At 45.5% G+C, this 16139-nt stretch overlaps 1 protein-coding gene across 1 annotated transcript; it reads right to left on the reverse strand.

The window, feature by feature from the left end:
- Window positions 1-1089: 1089 nt before the first annotated feature.
- prdm1c (PR domain containing 1c, with ZNF domain) lies at window positions 1090-9576 on the reverse strand. Its single transcript, XM_041958689.1, has 7 exons — window positions 9408-9576; window positions 7757-8008; window positions 6189-6308; window positions 4981-5233; window positions 2478-3505; window positions 2210-2338; window positions 1090-1949 (listed from the first exon to the last, which is right to left on the reverse strand). The coding sequence occupies exons 1-7, from the start codon at window positions 9432-9434 to the stop codon at window positions 1395-1397; spliced, it is 2364 nt and encodes a 787-aa protein (XP_041814623.1). The 5' UTR covers window positions 9435-9576; the 3' UTR covers window positions 1090-1394.
- Between the last annotated feature and the right edge of the window lie 6563 nt (window positions 9577-16139).

Genomic DNA, 16139 nt, shown 5'->3' on the forward strand with positions numbered 1-16139 from the left:
ATACATGACGTCACTGCGCGCGTTTAGAGGAGCGTCAGTTTACAGACCGTCACTGCGCGCAGCTCACCTCCACCCACCTGGAAACTGGGCCTCCTCTCCACCTCTGACCAAACCATAATTGGCCTAATGATCCACTGGAGGTGCTTATTTCTGAATGATATACTGATACCTATTGATCAGTTTTAATGTTCTTCTTTACAGGTCAAGGTCAGCTCAGGGTCTGCAGAGTGTTTGTGTGTGTGAGTGTGTCTGAGTGTGTGTGTGTTGTTGTTTGTTTGTTTTTTAAGAATTATTCAGCACTCTGTTAACAGATAAATAATATTTTATTGTTGGAACCTCCATTCTTCTGGTCACCTCCAGGCCAGCTGGCAGGTGCGACCTGATCAGGAGTGTGTCACCGCCCCTCTACGCTGTAGTTGCCTCATCATCTGAGGGCCACTTTGAACAATACGCCACCTGACACCCTTTTTAAGTCGTAATCTGAGGACCCCAGAACTGCACAGGAAGTCACAGAGCATGACTGACCCTCTGCCACAATGCGTGCTGTATTATATTTGTGTATCTGTGCAGCATTCATAGGTTTTTCTAAGACATATGGGTGGAAATGCCTCTCAGAAATAATCTTACACCTATGTTTGTATCTTGGAAAAAACAGCACAGTCATCTGTTGTAGGTTTACTGTCTGCCAGCTGATTAATACTGAAACTAAAATATGGAGGCGCATGTACAAAATTAGGAGCAGGATCTTGTTGATACTGAATATAAATCTGTCGACTGCTGTTTTTTTTTTTTTAACAAGGTGAAGGGTTCACACTTGCTGGTGGCGAGTATCCCCAGACTCATAACAGGATGTTTATCTACGTCACCAACCCCCCACATCCACACACACACACACACACACAAGAAAGCAGGTTTACATGTGACAAACAAACGTCTGAGGTTTCCTCTGTGTTATCACCTGAACACTTTGCTCACTGCACACTAACTGTCAGTGGGATTACGACACACTCAAACACACAAACAGAAACCCTCAGTCTCGCGCAGTGGAACCACAAAAAAAAAGACAAAGTTTGTTTATGCATCATCGCATATTTAGTTGTTGCTGTTGCATGATGTTCCAGAGATACAAAACAAATTGCATCAAATGTCACAAATCTCTGTTTTTGCACATTTTAGATTATTAGCAACAGAATAAATTAATACATGAATAAATCAATCAAGTCTCTGGTCCCAGGTCATGCTGGTAAAGTCTTGATTCTTCACACGCTGCAGCCTCTCTAGAGTATAGGCTAGGCAATCCATGATTGAGATAAGGCTTTACTTCAAATAGGGCAGTAACAGACAGCTGCTGAGTTGACCTGTAAGGATTATATGGCTGGATTAGCAAGGCTGTCTTAGGGCTCTGATATGCAGCCTGACTCCAGCTTGATGCTGGTTGGATGCAGAGGTAGAGGGCTGCCATGATGCAGCTGAGCGGCAGAACGCTCCTTTGCTTTGCAGATGCTCCGCTCAGTCTCCTCTCTGGCACCGTCCTGGTGGCCGGAGGTATGAATCTCCATCTTCTTTATTAGGTCAACAACGTTCCCCTTGTCCATCTCGGCCTCTGCGGCCATGGCCTCGAGCTGCTCTGCCGCCTCGCTCATGTCAAACCTCTCAATCTCGGCGTTGACTCGGTGTAGCTCCTCCGGTGAGTGTCTGTGGGAGGCCGCGGGGGAGAGAGGGCAGAAGCCTTGGAGGTGCACTTGCAGGCTGCAGTAGTGGAGATAGGCACAGGGGCAGCGAGGACACCTGTGGGGTCGTTCTCCGGTGTGGAGGCGTTTGTGGAGCTTGAGGTGGACGAATTGTGTGAAGCGGGCTGGGCAGAGCTTGCACTGGTAGGGCCTCTCACCCGAGTGTAGCCGCTGGTGGGTCTTCAAGTTACTCGTGCTGCTGAATCGCTTATGGCACACCTATGTTGAAACAGATCCGTTGAGAACATGTTTTTGAATCTTGTTTATTGGTCTCAGTCACATTTACTGAACAAACAAGATATAACATGTTGATAGCAAACTTTAGAGGTGCATTTTAGTCCTGTTTCCTCCTGTTTCCAGTCTTAATGCTGAGCTAAGCTAACTGATTACTGCCTCCAACTACATATTACAGATATGAGAGTATATGGTATAAATCATCCACAAAATGTCAAATATGTCTTTTATCGCTGCAGCCGTACTTTGCATTCATGAGGCTTCTCTCCTGTGTGAACCAGGTAGTGTTTCTGCAGGTGGGCCAGCTGAGTGAAGTTCTTACTGCAGGTTTGACACCTGAAGGGACGCTCTCCGCTGTGCACTCGCAGATGAACCTGAGGACAGCATGTCAGAGATGAGTATTTACACATATTTATTCTGTGAAACTCAAGAAATTGTGCAAGTCAGTTTACAGCCACTTATTTAGCTGGTGGCTGCCATGTTTTCCCACAAATATGATGAAGAGGAACTCACCTTGAGGTTGGACAGCTGCCCAAAGACCTTTCCACAGATGTTGCAGTCATACCGGATCTTTCCATTCTGCCTGGTGAGGGGGTAAGACAGGGTCTTGTAGCCAATAATCTGCCCACCTTGTTTGGCCTTCCTGAGGTCCATAGCATCCTCAGTGTTGCTCTGAGCGGCAGAGGTGGGTTTGGAAGGGAGGCGGTCCGAAAAGGCCCCCATGCCCACCGGCGGTGAGCATCCTCCAGGCGCGAGAGAGGGCAGTGCTCTGCGGAGTGAGGTGACCATGGATGAGGCACTGGATGTGGCAGGTATGGTGTAGTCTGCGTTGACATTGCTGGGAGGACAGTGTTTGAAATCTCCGAGGTCATCTGAGGGGATCCTGAGGTAGTTTGTCCTTTTGGATGTGAGGTCCTTGTTGTCTTTGTGCTCACTGGTTGGTGAAAGAATGAGGTCTTGTTTGGTGTTGGATAGTGCAAGTGCCAAGTCTTTGTGCCCGTTGGCCAGAGGATGGAGGAAGTGTGCATAGCCATCGAAAGGCAGTAAATGAGATGAGAGTGTTAAGTGAGGCTTCAGTCGATCACTGTAGTATGGGTATGAGTGAGGTAGTATGCTGTTAAGGCCAAGTGAGTAGTGAGGCAATAGATAGGGGGCGTGCCTTAGAGCAGGGTGGACTCTGTCAGGCACAGAGGGCTCCTGGTAAGGTTTGGCTATAACAGGGCCTTGACTGTGCTGAAAGGTGAAGTGCAAACTGGAGGGGACGGGACTACTTAGAGTTGGCCTTTTGGCGGCTGGAGGGCTACCGGACGGCAGAGAAGGTAGAGTTGCATATGTGCGGCCATGGATGGGTTCTGAGTGCGGCTGGATTGGGTAGACAACACGGGGGCACAGGGGAAAAACTGCCGAGAGGTTGGTTTGAGACGAAGGACTGTTCAGACTTCTGGGGCAGGTCGTCAGGGATTTGGAGGGCTCCTCTCTGAGGATTTCAGAGACGCTGTGTCCTCGTTTACCTGTTGTCTTCTCCTGGGCTTGATTCTGTTCTGTGGGACAAATAAACGATAGAGAAATTATATCAGACACATGGGGAATCATTTTAGGACACAAGGGAACAGTGTCATAATTCAGCTGAGTGATGCATATACTCGTGATATATAATCATGCAAGTTCCTTGTTGAAGTCACTGTGCATCTTTACTTTCAGTCCAGCCTGTTGCCTTATGCTTTAAAGATTACAAGTTCTGTGATCTGTCTCCCAGACTTGCCCTGGCTCTCTATGAAAGTAGACACCGCATGTGAAACACTAGGCATCTGATAAGGAAACAGATAGCGTGTAATTAGTGGGTACAGTATGTTATTTGCATTAGAGAGCAGGGCAGTTGTGAGTATTTTCCACTATAAGCAGGACAGGATACACAGGATAAGAAGCTGCTTTTTATCTGACAGTGACTGATGACCCACAGATTTCACCCAGACATAAATAATCCTAAAAGATGCTTCATGGAGTGGAAAATATACCACTGACAGCACATCCACTGACCTCTAAGTGATATTTATTTTCCTCTGAATTATACACACGAGTCACGTTTATGAAATCTTGATCCAAATCTGGACTTAATCTGAGCAAATCCTTCAACTTTGTACCAAGGAAGTCACGAGGAGAGATTCTGCTTCACTGACTCCAGAGCAGAGACAAAGGGCACGAGCTGACGAACAGGGGAAAGCAAAAAACAGAAGTATGCATGTGCATTTCACCTACTCCTCGACACAATCAACAACAGCCTACTCAAACACAAAGTAACCCCTATCTGCTGTGTGCTCCCCTGTGTCACCCACCCCCCTCTCCTGAGAGCCCAGCGCTCGGCAAACAAACAGCCGACACTCAGCGAGATATCAATCTGTCAGCGGGCCGCCTTGTCAGGAAGTTCAAGTAGTCACTGGAGCGCTTCCTACCTCTCTTCCTCCTTAAGAGGCAAATAAATAAGGGGAGTCGTGCCAGAACGCTGTCAGCACCTCAGGCAGCCTCTTGTGTGCGAGCATGTGTGCGAGCGTGAGTATTTTGGCGTGTGCATGCGGTCTCTCTGCGAGCAATGTGAGCTCTTTGTGTTTGTGAATGAAAGCCAAATGCTTTGTGTTTCAAAGGGCTGCCAGCTGTGTTTCTACGCGGAGTTAAAGAAAAAACTGAAACAGTGCCTAAAGTCCTGAAATTGGGCTCATCTTACTCAGGTACCATGGCTGTACCTGGAGCCAGAGCCTCTCTGCTTTCAGGACTCCACTCTCCTCCTTTGTGTCCCGCTTCAACAAAAGGCCTGTGGGTGTGACTGAGTAACTTCTTAAACGCGCACACAAAGAGTGCGTCAGCCGGCCGGCGCTTTGATTTGGAGCTTTACTCCACGGTGACAGTACGCAACAGATATGTCTCAAAGCGTGGGCACAAGAATAGTTCCAGTTACCTTAAGGTGTCCGGAAACAATCCTCGCACCTTTCTAAATGAACACTAATGCGACTCACACGCTTACCAATGCTCTCAATAGCCAGTTGGCCCAGTGGAGGGTAGCCGCAGCGCTGGGCAAATTCAGAGCAGTACCACACCAGAAGCTCCTGGCCCGGCTGAAGCGGTTTGATGGTGTAGAAGTAGATGTCCAAACCGCTCTGGCACGCAACCAGGTTCTGCTCCTCCACAGCACAGGCTGGGTTGACGTAACGCATCCAGTTGCTGCGCTCCTCATTCAAACCATCCAGGATGTGGTGCAAACGCCCCTCCAGGAAGACCTGCAGCGCAAGATTTGAGACGAGACGAGAGACAGTTCAGTGGATGATGACAGATCATCAGCGTGACATGCTCTGAATCTGAAACCATGATGTCAGGTTTCCTGGTGCCTTTATGGTAAATACTGTATGTTCTTTCAGCTGAGAGTGCCATCTGGAGTTACGAAACACCGAACAAGAATTTCACTGTATGACTGGATTGTAGTATTGGGTTTACTGTCTCGCCCACTGAACAGGCAACAGGTGAGAGACCTGTTGCCTTAGCGGCGGAATCATCTCTGCATCTGCTGACCTTTGAAAAATCTATTTAAATTCAGCTGATTCAACCACCCCTCCCTCTCTTTAGGTCTATAAAACCGTACTTCACTCGAGTCCTGCCTCTAACACACTGCGTTATGGCTGTTGCAGGTTTTGGTCAGACTTGCGCGATTTCAGGGTTGCTGACTCTAAAGTGTAAGGTCACACAGGCGCTTGTGTGTAATGGAAGATGTCCTGATGCGGCTGATTTGTAACACAGCCGTTCTCATGCTCAAAGCCACTTCCTCGCTTAGTCAGTGTGAGAGCTTGTGAGCCTGGAGAGGTGCGGACATGTGCATGGCGTATTTACTGGCAGTGATACCACTGCTGAGAGAAGCGGAGAGAGAGGAGAAGCGCTGCGTCACTGAAACCAAACAGCTGTCTGTGTGGCCTCAGACAGCCTTGCAGAGAACTGGCAAACTGTGCATGCACATTTAAACCCATCTGATCTAGCTGCATTTAAAGATAGGCCACCACTGGCAAGCAGAGTCATACTTTCACAGGATGTCAGACATTGACCACAACTGCTAACTCGTGCCACACACAGCCACAGCAGCATCTCCAGACGGAGATACAGGATGTGAACGCTTTTGAAAAACACACACTGATGAACTTCACATGCAAGTACACAAATCCAGAGGCTCACACGCAGCCCACTTACCCTCCAGAAGTACTTCCTGTCGGCATCTTTCGGTAGCGTTTCATTGGTGTAGCTTTCCCCCACCACAGGGCCAAAACGCGTCCCCTTAGGAATCAGCTCCGTGCTGGTCACCCCAAGCACCTGTTCGACAAGCAGGACAAGGAATCATCAAACAACAGTAGTTGTAGCTCACAAATTGGCGGCCTGAGGAAGCGGCCGGATGCTCTCAGGGTTCAAAAGCGTAATTAGAGGGATGAGATTCTTGGGAATACAGCCTTTCTTTTCTGACTCTCCACCCTTGGCTTGTTTCTTGGTGATTAACAAAAAGGATCAGGTCAATTCACTGGAAAATTGTCCCCTGAGAATCACAATCTCCAGAAAAAGGAAATAATTAACCAAGCAATTAGGTGTTATTATTACATATTGACTGCGAAGACAAGTCTTCCACAGAGGAAATGAGAATTTTTCTCGGCTGTGACAGAATGTGTCGGTTCCTTCATACGCTGAATATTTCATAAGCCAATAGCCCGACTTATCTTTAGTTTCTCTAGCATATTAAAATTTCACCACTACTCTTGTTCGGCTAGCTCCAGGTGTGAAACTCACCCCTCTGTCTCAAGCCTCCAGGGTGTGGAAGAGAGTATAAGGTGTCACGGGCACACCCGGACCAGTCAACTGCACCTTGAGCCCCGAGCTCAGATCCCCTAAAGCAATGGTAATGTGCTCCCTCTTTCATCTTGAAGCAATACTGGCTCGGTGTGTGTCGCCGTATCAACCGCTGCATGCTCAGCCACAGCGTTTCTCTGCTTTATCCAGCTAGTTTTACCCTCGCTTTCATTGGCTTTGTCTGAGGTGCCCTTGTGTCACAGATTACTGTAACATATCCTTCTCTTTGGAGTCAACAAGACTCCAGACAGACCTCATTTGAGGGTCAAAGTGGAAGTACAGGTATTTTGCCGCAGACGTGTAGTCTGCTGATCTCACCCGACTGCCATCTCTCAGCTACAACCTGAATCTTGCATGAGGAAACCAAATGTTTCCTTTTCATGAATAGTCCCCTGGGTTAATCTTTTATCATTTATCTCCCACAATACCTGCAATTTCCTAGCACTTGTCCATCGAGTTAAACATAAACTAACCTCTACTTTACATCGCTGTAACTGCCACACATTCAATCCAGAAGATTGTTTATGGTGTTATCCATAAGGAGGGTGCACTACTTTACGGTGTAATTGTGTCCTGGGACAAAGAGTTGGGAATCTGACGTAGCTACTAATCATAGAGACCCCAGGCTGTGTGCTGAGGGGGGCTCGCCTCTCTCTTTGGAAAAGGAAAGGCTGAAATTAGACAACAACATGTCAAGTACTTCCCTCCTGAGGATGGATGCGTGTATGGAAGGATGTTGGCGTGACGCAAAGAGTCGGCGGGTTACACAAAATATAAACAACTACAGCACATGCTTAGACACCACTTAGACGTGTTAGGAATTTGTTTTTCTGCAGCATTTTCCTGTTTTGGTTGTAAAAAAAAGGATGATAACAACTCCTTAAAGCGCCACTTTCGTGGGGCACTTAAGCTTTGCTGCGTACCTCTGCGGAGCTGTGGCAGCGTTTCAGGGACAGGTTTCTGGGTAGGGACCTCTCGGCTCGTGTCCGCCCGTTGTTTTCGGACTCTTCCTCCAGAGGCTGGTCCTTCACGATGTAAGTGCACTTCTCCTCAAAGTCCGCCTCCCTCCATGATGTCATGTCGACGTCCTGCGCCTCTGGCATCGCTGCCGTGACGATCCCTGAGCTTGGCGGTGGCCTTTCTGAGGTTAACATCGCTGTGGTGCACTGAGAGGCCTACGGAAAAGATGGAGACATGAAGTAGGGAAACATGTTTCTGGCTCTGGGAGGGGCATCTAATAGCTGGCCAAAGACACCTTTTTACCTCTTCCTTCTGTGTCACAATTTAAGGGAAAAACACAGACAATACAAGCAACAGCTGAAGGACCAAGGGAAGCCAAGTTTTTGAACGGAGCTAAAATTAGACTCCAAAGTTCAAGATGTGACACAGAGGAGGCAGCGGCAAGTTGTGGACGTTAAGGAGGAGGAGGAGTGGCGGAGAACCAACTTTCCCATCCACCGCCACCACCGGACAAACAAACTTCAAAGTGGAACCTTCATGCTTGCTGCCCCATTGCCCCCACTGTCTCATACATCCTGTGACTCTCCAAATCACAACCCCTGGGCTATAAGGGAGGTTCCTGTGCACGTCAGCCCCGGAGCAGGACCACTTTCACAAGGAAATCAGCGCTCCCAGTGAATCGACCAGACTTCCTCTCAACTGCCTGGGACCTGGCTCTCGGCCAGGTCCGAATTCTCTTTCTTTCTGTCAGCCCGCTACTCTCCCTCCCTTCTCAGGAAGATTGTTGTCAGGTACCTCAGCCCTGACAAAGGCTGAGTGCCCCGGCTGATGGGATGAAATAGTGAAGAGTGAAAGAGAAGTGTGATTAGAGGACAATGCTCAGAACTTCCTTTTTTAGGCTCATCAGTTTGTCTCCGAGATAGTGATAGATAAGGTCTGCGGTTGGTAATATTTAGTAAGCCCTCATGTGACTTACGTTCCCTCCTGATGTGAGAACTCAATTCAAAACTTAACTGAAAACTTCCTAAACACTTACACATGAACAAAGCTTTAACAAGCTGTCCCCTTTTAAAAGGCTGTTTTAAAATAGTCAGAAATCCTTCTAAACTCACACAAAAGTTAGACATATATACAGACTAATGGCTCACATGCTGCAATAACAGAAATTTATTCTCAGGGAAGAAGAAAGAAAGACAAAAAGGAATGCAAATAAAAGTGCAGAGAGATGAGATTTATGGACGATGTTTCACCCCATTCTTCTCTGAAGTGTGTCACCGCAGCTGACTCGGAAGGACTGTCACAAGCGTGACAGCTCAGTGCGAAACCATCGAACCCAGTGACACAGCATAAAACATTTTGAAAATCAAGAAATGAGTCACCGGCGCTCAGCTGTGGCTCGTAAGATGCCAAGTAACAGGTTGACTCTAGAAAGCACTTTTCACCTCACTTTTGACGATACCTTTCGCGGGACGGTGTTGTCATGCAAATAAAAAAATGAGTAAATGGCTGAAAGAATGAGCTCCAATTCATTCTGGTGAAGAAATCTGAGTGATTAACACGAGCTCTGTTGCACATTAGCCAAATAAGATGATTTGAGAGGGATGTTGCACTTACTGTGAAGCCTTGAGAGGAGCCACACATAGGGCAGGCTGTCAGTGCCCTCCCTGAAAGCTCGAGCGTCTGTGAGCGACCGGCGGCTGTCCTCTGTCTCTTGTCCTCTCTCGCCCAGCCTCGGTATCCTGTGTACCTGTGTGTGACGGACTGCGCGACTGAGCACAGAGTGTGTGGCTCTTTCTCTTGCTTCTTGCATTGGAGGAGGGAAGTTGTGTGTTTGAGACAGAGAGAGAGAGAGAGAGAGAGATACACTCCCTTTTCCTCTAGAGTGCTCCCTCCCTCTCCTCCCCTTTTGCCCCGTGACTCCTCCTTGGAGTGTGTGTGTGTGTGTGTTAGTGTGTGTGTGCGATTCTCCTGCCCCGGGGCGTGAGGCTTTCTCCGGCGGGGGGTGCAGTGGCTGTCACACAGCTATGTCCGGATCAGACAAATACATCTTCATTTTCTGACAGTCACCCACTCCATCTTTGGACATACCTGTGTTGTGATTGGACGTCAAGGACACGGCGCAGAGGAGATGAGGTCATTTGTGTAGCGTGAAGCATTTCAAATCAACTCAGTTTAAGCTTTGATTATGAGACCTTGTGCAGAACTACATGCAGCACACCATCTTGTCACCACATGGACATGAAGACAGTTCCTGGAATGACGATTCTTGATCTTGACATTCGTGCTTAAAAAGTCAGATTTGGGTTACAAATCAGGTCTTTTCTCTGTATGTTCTGCAGCTTGATCAGGCTGTCAGCTCTAAATGACTAAAATGCAGTTTGTAAAGTGACACTTTGTGAATATGAAGAAATCCAATATCCAACTGCTCATCACAGCAACAGCTGCAGCATTTCCTCTCTGTGTATGACTGTTGCCAGTTTGACTCACTGCTGCAGATACTGTGGAGCTCCAGCGAGAATTAAGACAGAATTGCGTGAAACTTACTGAAATTCTTTATATTATCTTTTTTTGTTGGCATAATACTTGGAATACGGTGATCAGTGTGCAGTCGTAGAGTCTTAAAGTTAGGGTTGTAGCTAACGATCGTTTGCCTCATTGATGAATCTGATGATTATTTTCTTGGTTCATTGTTTGGTGGATGAAATGATGATGTCATCAATAGCCAGATACCCAAAATAATCAATTTAATTTAAAAGACCGAAAAAAGAAACACATTTTCACATTTACCTTTTGTTCTTTATAATTACTAACAATTAACCAATTCTCAAAATAGTAGCCAATTATTTATTATTATTATTATTACCATTATTTTTTTCTTTCTATTGACTGATTGTTGCAGCTCTGGTTGTAATTGACAATAATTACAATTTCCTTTGGCTTAAACACACAACTGGAATATTAGGACTCTGTCAGAGGAGGTTTTCACTTTGTATTGCTGTCCACAAAACATTTAGACTATTGAACACAGATAAAATCATTTTTTGTCTCTGATTCTCTGCTCTTTTCCTCTCCTTGTCTTCCCTCCAGAGGCTTTTGTGTCAGCTCTTATCTTAATGAATTCATCCGGCATCGTTCTTAAAAAAAGAGCCCCTGACGCTCAGCTACTGAGAAGAGCTGGAGGCTGCAACGCACCATCGCTTGAAATGAAAAATAAATGAATGGAACGGCCTGTTTTCTGGTGCATGCAGGCGTGTTTTCATCCTGTGTTTTGCCTTTCAGGAGACATGTGTCCAGCTGTCCTTCTGTACCGCTCAGCGGGGGTGAGATCCAGAATGTGTTGATACTTGTGACATGCTGTAAGTTTATCTGTAGCCCGGCTTTCACCCCGGTCTGCTCTCCCCTTGTTCTTTTCTCCAAAGGCAACATTTGGCTTGGCAAGCTGCCAGCCAGTGTAAGAACTGCCTGAGTTTTCAGACTCGTCACCCACGCGCTTGACACGCGACATACTGTGAAAAACAGGCCTGAATGCATATCTGTGAACTTAGTTCGCCGCGGACACTCTTCTCATTCACTTTCTCCACTTCAGAGAAGTTCATATTGCGTCGCTGCGTGTCAAGTGCATTCCAATCCATGTAGAATCGCCTTCGCCTCCGTGATGTTTTGTCCTTCTTTTCATACTTCCTGTCCCACTCGCCACACCTGACCAAGCTACTAATTACGGCCGCTGACATGAGCCACCGTGTAATTTAAAATCCACTTCTTTCAGGCTGTGTCGCTCTTTCTCTGTGCCTTCAGTCATCTCATTCATCACCTTCCATTCAGCTCTCCTCCACCTCCTCCTCGTCCTCGCTATCAGAGGCGTCTCTTTACTACATGTTTTACTCATATGTGCTGTGTGAGTAATTCAAGTAATGGCGACAGGGCTTCTCGTACGAGTCATGTGAAGGCCAGAAACTGCACTCAGAACTTTGGCTGTGTGTGGGTGGATGTTTTGGTGCGTGGGCATGTATGTGGCTAGTTGGTAGTTGACTACCTGATATTTGACATGACCTTCTTAGAATAGCAGAACAATGAGTAGACATGTGGAGGAGGAAATGTAGTTTACTTGTATGTGGGGCGAGAAGAACAAGCCGACAGAGGCAGAGACTGATTCACTGGGACATGTTTTTAGTAAGTGTTGTAGAAAGTGGCAGGAAAGAAAGGTGGCATGCAACACGGGTGATGTGCGTGTTGTGCCTGTGCCCACAGGAGTAAGGCAGCACCTTGATTCCTGCTGAATAGAGGCCACTCTGGGCATGTGGACATTACAGTATAACACTAAATGCTGAGACATGGTGACCAGAAGTCCCAGTTTGTTCAGGATTGTCCCAGTTTCAAGATGGGTGTCCCAAGTCAGGACGAATATCTGTCCTGGTTTTCAACATTCACTACCACAATTCAAGTAATAATTTAAATATTATACTTGTTTTCAGCACTTAGACAGACATTTGTCATGTTCTCTCTCTCACTTATAATTGCCACTAGAAAAACATAAACAAGGTGCTAAAATCCTGATGAAAACCCCCATCATGAGTGCATAAGTGACGGATGCACCGGGCGCGTCTGTGGGAGTCTGTTTGTGTGTGTTTGTGTTGTGCCAGAATATGCATGAATTTCTCACTTCAGTTGAGACATTTTGAACTTGCGTGGACATGTTTTTGCATAATTCCCTGCCACCTCAGGGCAAATTTGTTTCTAATTTTATCTTTACATTGACTTTATACACTATTGCACCACTGCTAAAAATTAGCTACCGTTAGCCACCAGAAGCTAGTGGTCATACCAGACCAAGTAAGGCTGTAGTAGCTGAGTGTAATGAACTGAGTAAAAGTGGGCAATATTTCCTACGAATTCAACTTTTCACTTTTTTCATATAAAAAGAAAATAAAGCAGATTTCCTCACTTACTCCTTGTTGTTTCCAGTTGTACAAAGACGTTTGGTTTAACCTTTCCAGATTACTGTTTCAGCCCAATTTTGTGAAATTAAATTGGCTTTCTTATCCGGTGCTCATAATATTTAAAAACTTCATTTATTGATTTCTATATTTTTTTTTTCGACAGGGCTGATGTCTCTGTAACTATGAATGATCCACAGACCTCACTGTCTGCAGGCTTCAGTGGAACTACTTTCTACCAGGCTAGTGGGGACAGTAGTTTTTATGGGAAAAAGATTTAGTTACTATTATAGCATAATCAAAATTCCATACACCTCCACCGCACTGGGGTGAAGGAGGAAATCTCGGGGAGGGATATCTAAAAAATTGGCCAATTGAATCCAAAGCGATCTGTTTCATTTGAGGTAAGAGAGAATGTGCTTTTTTTCTGTATTGTGGTTGATTGATTACTTTAACAATAACTTATAAGGAAAGGAAAATTTGCGCAGAAGATCCAGTTAGCCAGCAGTAAATGTCTTACTAGAAGATGCAGAGCTGTTTGTACACATGCCTCTGGGGCCTCTGTAAATGACGTAGATATCTTAAGCCCTGTAATTTCCAGGCTTGAGTCTGTACCTGCCTAGGGTCATTTCTCACAGCGGGACCAAAGGCGACCACTCCTTCCCTGTCGCCTCCCCCGAGGATGAGGACAATGATCTTCGGCAGAGACGGCTGCGACTGAGCCCATTTTATAACCCATTATGGCTGAAATCCTTGATGCTGCCTCCACCTCTGCCTTTGCGAAAGTTTTACGGCTGACTCAAGGAGAAATGTTTCACATTCTGTCACGACCATCTTGTTGTCACAGCCCCCGACTCTCACCTCACTTTTTCCCCGCCATGCTGTGCTGTTATCAACCTGTCAGCCTCATCCGCCTCCCCGTCCATTTCACGTTCCTCTGAGTTCCTTCACCGTGCATTACGCTGCACTCCATACAGCATGTGGTGGAGGAATCACTCACACACACATGCATTTCTTCCTGTCTGACAGTTCCACTCAGGTAAGATGCTTTTTTGACATGACAGGAGCAATATGAACTTAATGAATACAGAAACACAGAGATGTAATTTGTCTTTCTCCATCCTTTCCCCCCTTTTCCATTTCATTTGTGAATGTGAATAAATGTCAGCGCTGCAGCACAGCCACCACCCACCTAGGCCTCCAACCATCTCCACTCAACTGGTGGATGATCTCTTGTTGACAGGCCAAGGGTTATTATCATGGTTTCAGGGCTAAGAGGAATGCTACTGCGCTCCACAACAGATGTCTTTTCAAATCCTGACAAAACCACCCACAGAGATGAGGAGAAAGCGCTATCAATGTACTCGGCTGACCCACAGTGCAGATGTCTGCAACCTGTGAATGATAGACAGCTGGATGTCCAACACTAATGACAAAGCAAGGACATATACATGCCTGCATACACACATGGCTGGGTCACCTGCACAGACAGTATTTACATTTAAACATCCAGCCAGTAGACTATGAGGCTAATCTAATGCCTCTTCAGGTTTTAAATTAGATAGGTCTAATTTGATTAAATTATTGTTGGGATTCTGCACTGTAAGCTTCACACTGCTGCGAGTTGAAGATGAGCTGTGTGCACGCAATGTGAAAGCTGCAGGGAAGAAAGTTACTGTCCAACTCACAGGCTGTCCTGGAGTCAGGTTGAAGAGCTTCCATCTGGGTCGCCCGGCTGAGCAGCTGCTGCTGTAGTGATCAGTCATAATCACCACAGCTGCGACATAGAAATAATAATTTCTATGTCATAGTAACCACATGCATGGTTAGTTGACACGTTTTCCAGCTGTTCGTTCTCGTTACTGTGACGCAGTCGGTTCTGCTTGATCAGAACGTGACGACTGTGAAATCCATCTGTCAGACATGTTGAAAAGATGTTGTTTTTTTTTAACATCTTGTGTGTTTTTATTCTACGTGCACTGAGCGAGGCACGACAAAGACAACTTTACTTTGTCTTGTGATGGACAGTTAAGTTTTTCTGGTTCTAATCCTGAGATAATGACCTTAGAAACAGTAGATTCACGAAATCATTGCAAGCTTTTGTCCTTAAGAAGATCTCATAGTTGTCATGAGATGTGAAAGAACTGAAGTATGGAACTTTAATCACAACTAAGATCATCAGTGGCCTCTTCAACCGTCTCCAACCGTCCACTCACTCCTGGATGATGGGTTTGACCCTTTACGAGACAATGCTGTGACTGGTTTTGACAATTTCTCTTCTCACTGTTTCATGTAAGATCAGTGGTGGAAGAAGTACTGAGATCCTTTGCTTCAGTAAAAGTAGAAATATGGTCTATAAATACTGCACTGCAATTGAAAGTCCTGAATTGAGAATTTTACTTGTGTAAAAGAACAAAAGTATCATGAGCGAAATGTGCTTAATGTATCAAAAGAATGGCTCCTTTTGCAGTGCTATTTTAGGAAAAATATATATATTTTTTTGTTTTTGAATACATGTAAGAGCATTTTCTTGCTTTAGTTCATCAATGTGTAACCAATTTTACACACTTTGTGTAATACTGGGTAGATTGCATAATATTGCATCATATCATTGTGTTTTTTTGAGTAAGAAATAACTAGTAAGTGTCAAATAAACATAGCGGAGTAAAATGTAAAGTATTAGTATCCTTTAAAATATGTAAATCCTGTTTGTTTTCTCTCAAATTTTGATGAAAAAGAAACATATCCTCACACAGCTTCAGCTTGTGGGTTTGTCATCTGTAACACACCAGTGAATAATAAAGGTTTATTATGATGGATGATTTATGAGCATGACCGAAAAGACACACTCATGCACACGAATCACTAATGGGAGCCACCATCCTGCCCTGAGAACTCAACCCACTGTGGTTGACCCTTGATTTCATCATGGCTACAGTAACAAGAAAAACATCCTTTCTGGTTATTTGGTCTCGAGTGAAGTGCTTCCTTTTTCCCACACTTGCTTTCGGTTCTGTCAGCCTTTTTATTAGTCATCCTCAACAGATTACTAATGCTGATGTCAACTTTCTGCTGTTCCTTTTAACTGACCCCTGATAACAAATACTTTAAAAACTTTGCACTTTAAAACCATCCACTCAAAGGCGTCATATAACTATTGCTCTCACCAGAAACCCTGTATGTGCCTTTCTGCATCCTACCAGCTCAGTGTATCTAAAATAGATGTTAGTCACCCGAAAACTTAAAAAGAAATAAAAGAAATAAGGTTTTCCACTGAACAGCAGATTTTTAGCTGTGCAGCTGAGGAAGTGTCTGACCCCCAGGAGCCACACCTGCCTGCATTAAAAGTCTCCTCACATTGTTTTGTCTTCCTCTTGATTACTAAGGCAGGCTGTAATAATGACCACCAGTG

Source organism: Chelmon rostratus, chromosome 18 (genome assembly GCF_017976325.1).
Source record: "Chelmon rostratus isolate fCheRos1 chromosome 18, fCheRos1.pri, whole genome shotgun sequence".
Classification (NCBI taxonomy): domain Eukaryota; kingdom Metazoa; phylum Chordata; class Actinopteri; order Chaetodontiformes; family Chaetodontidae; genus Chelmon; species Chelmon rostratus.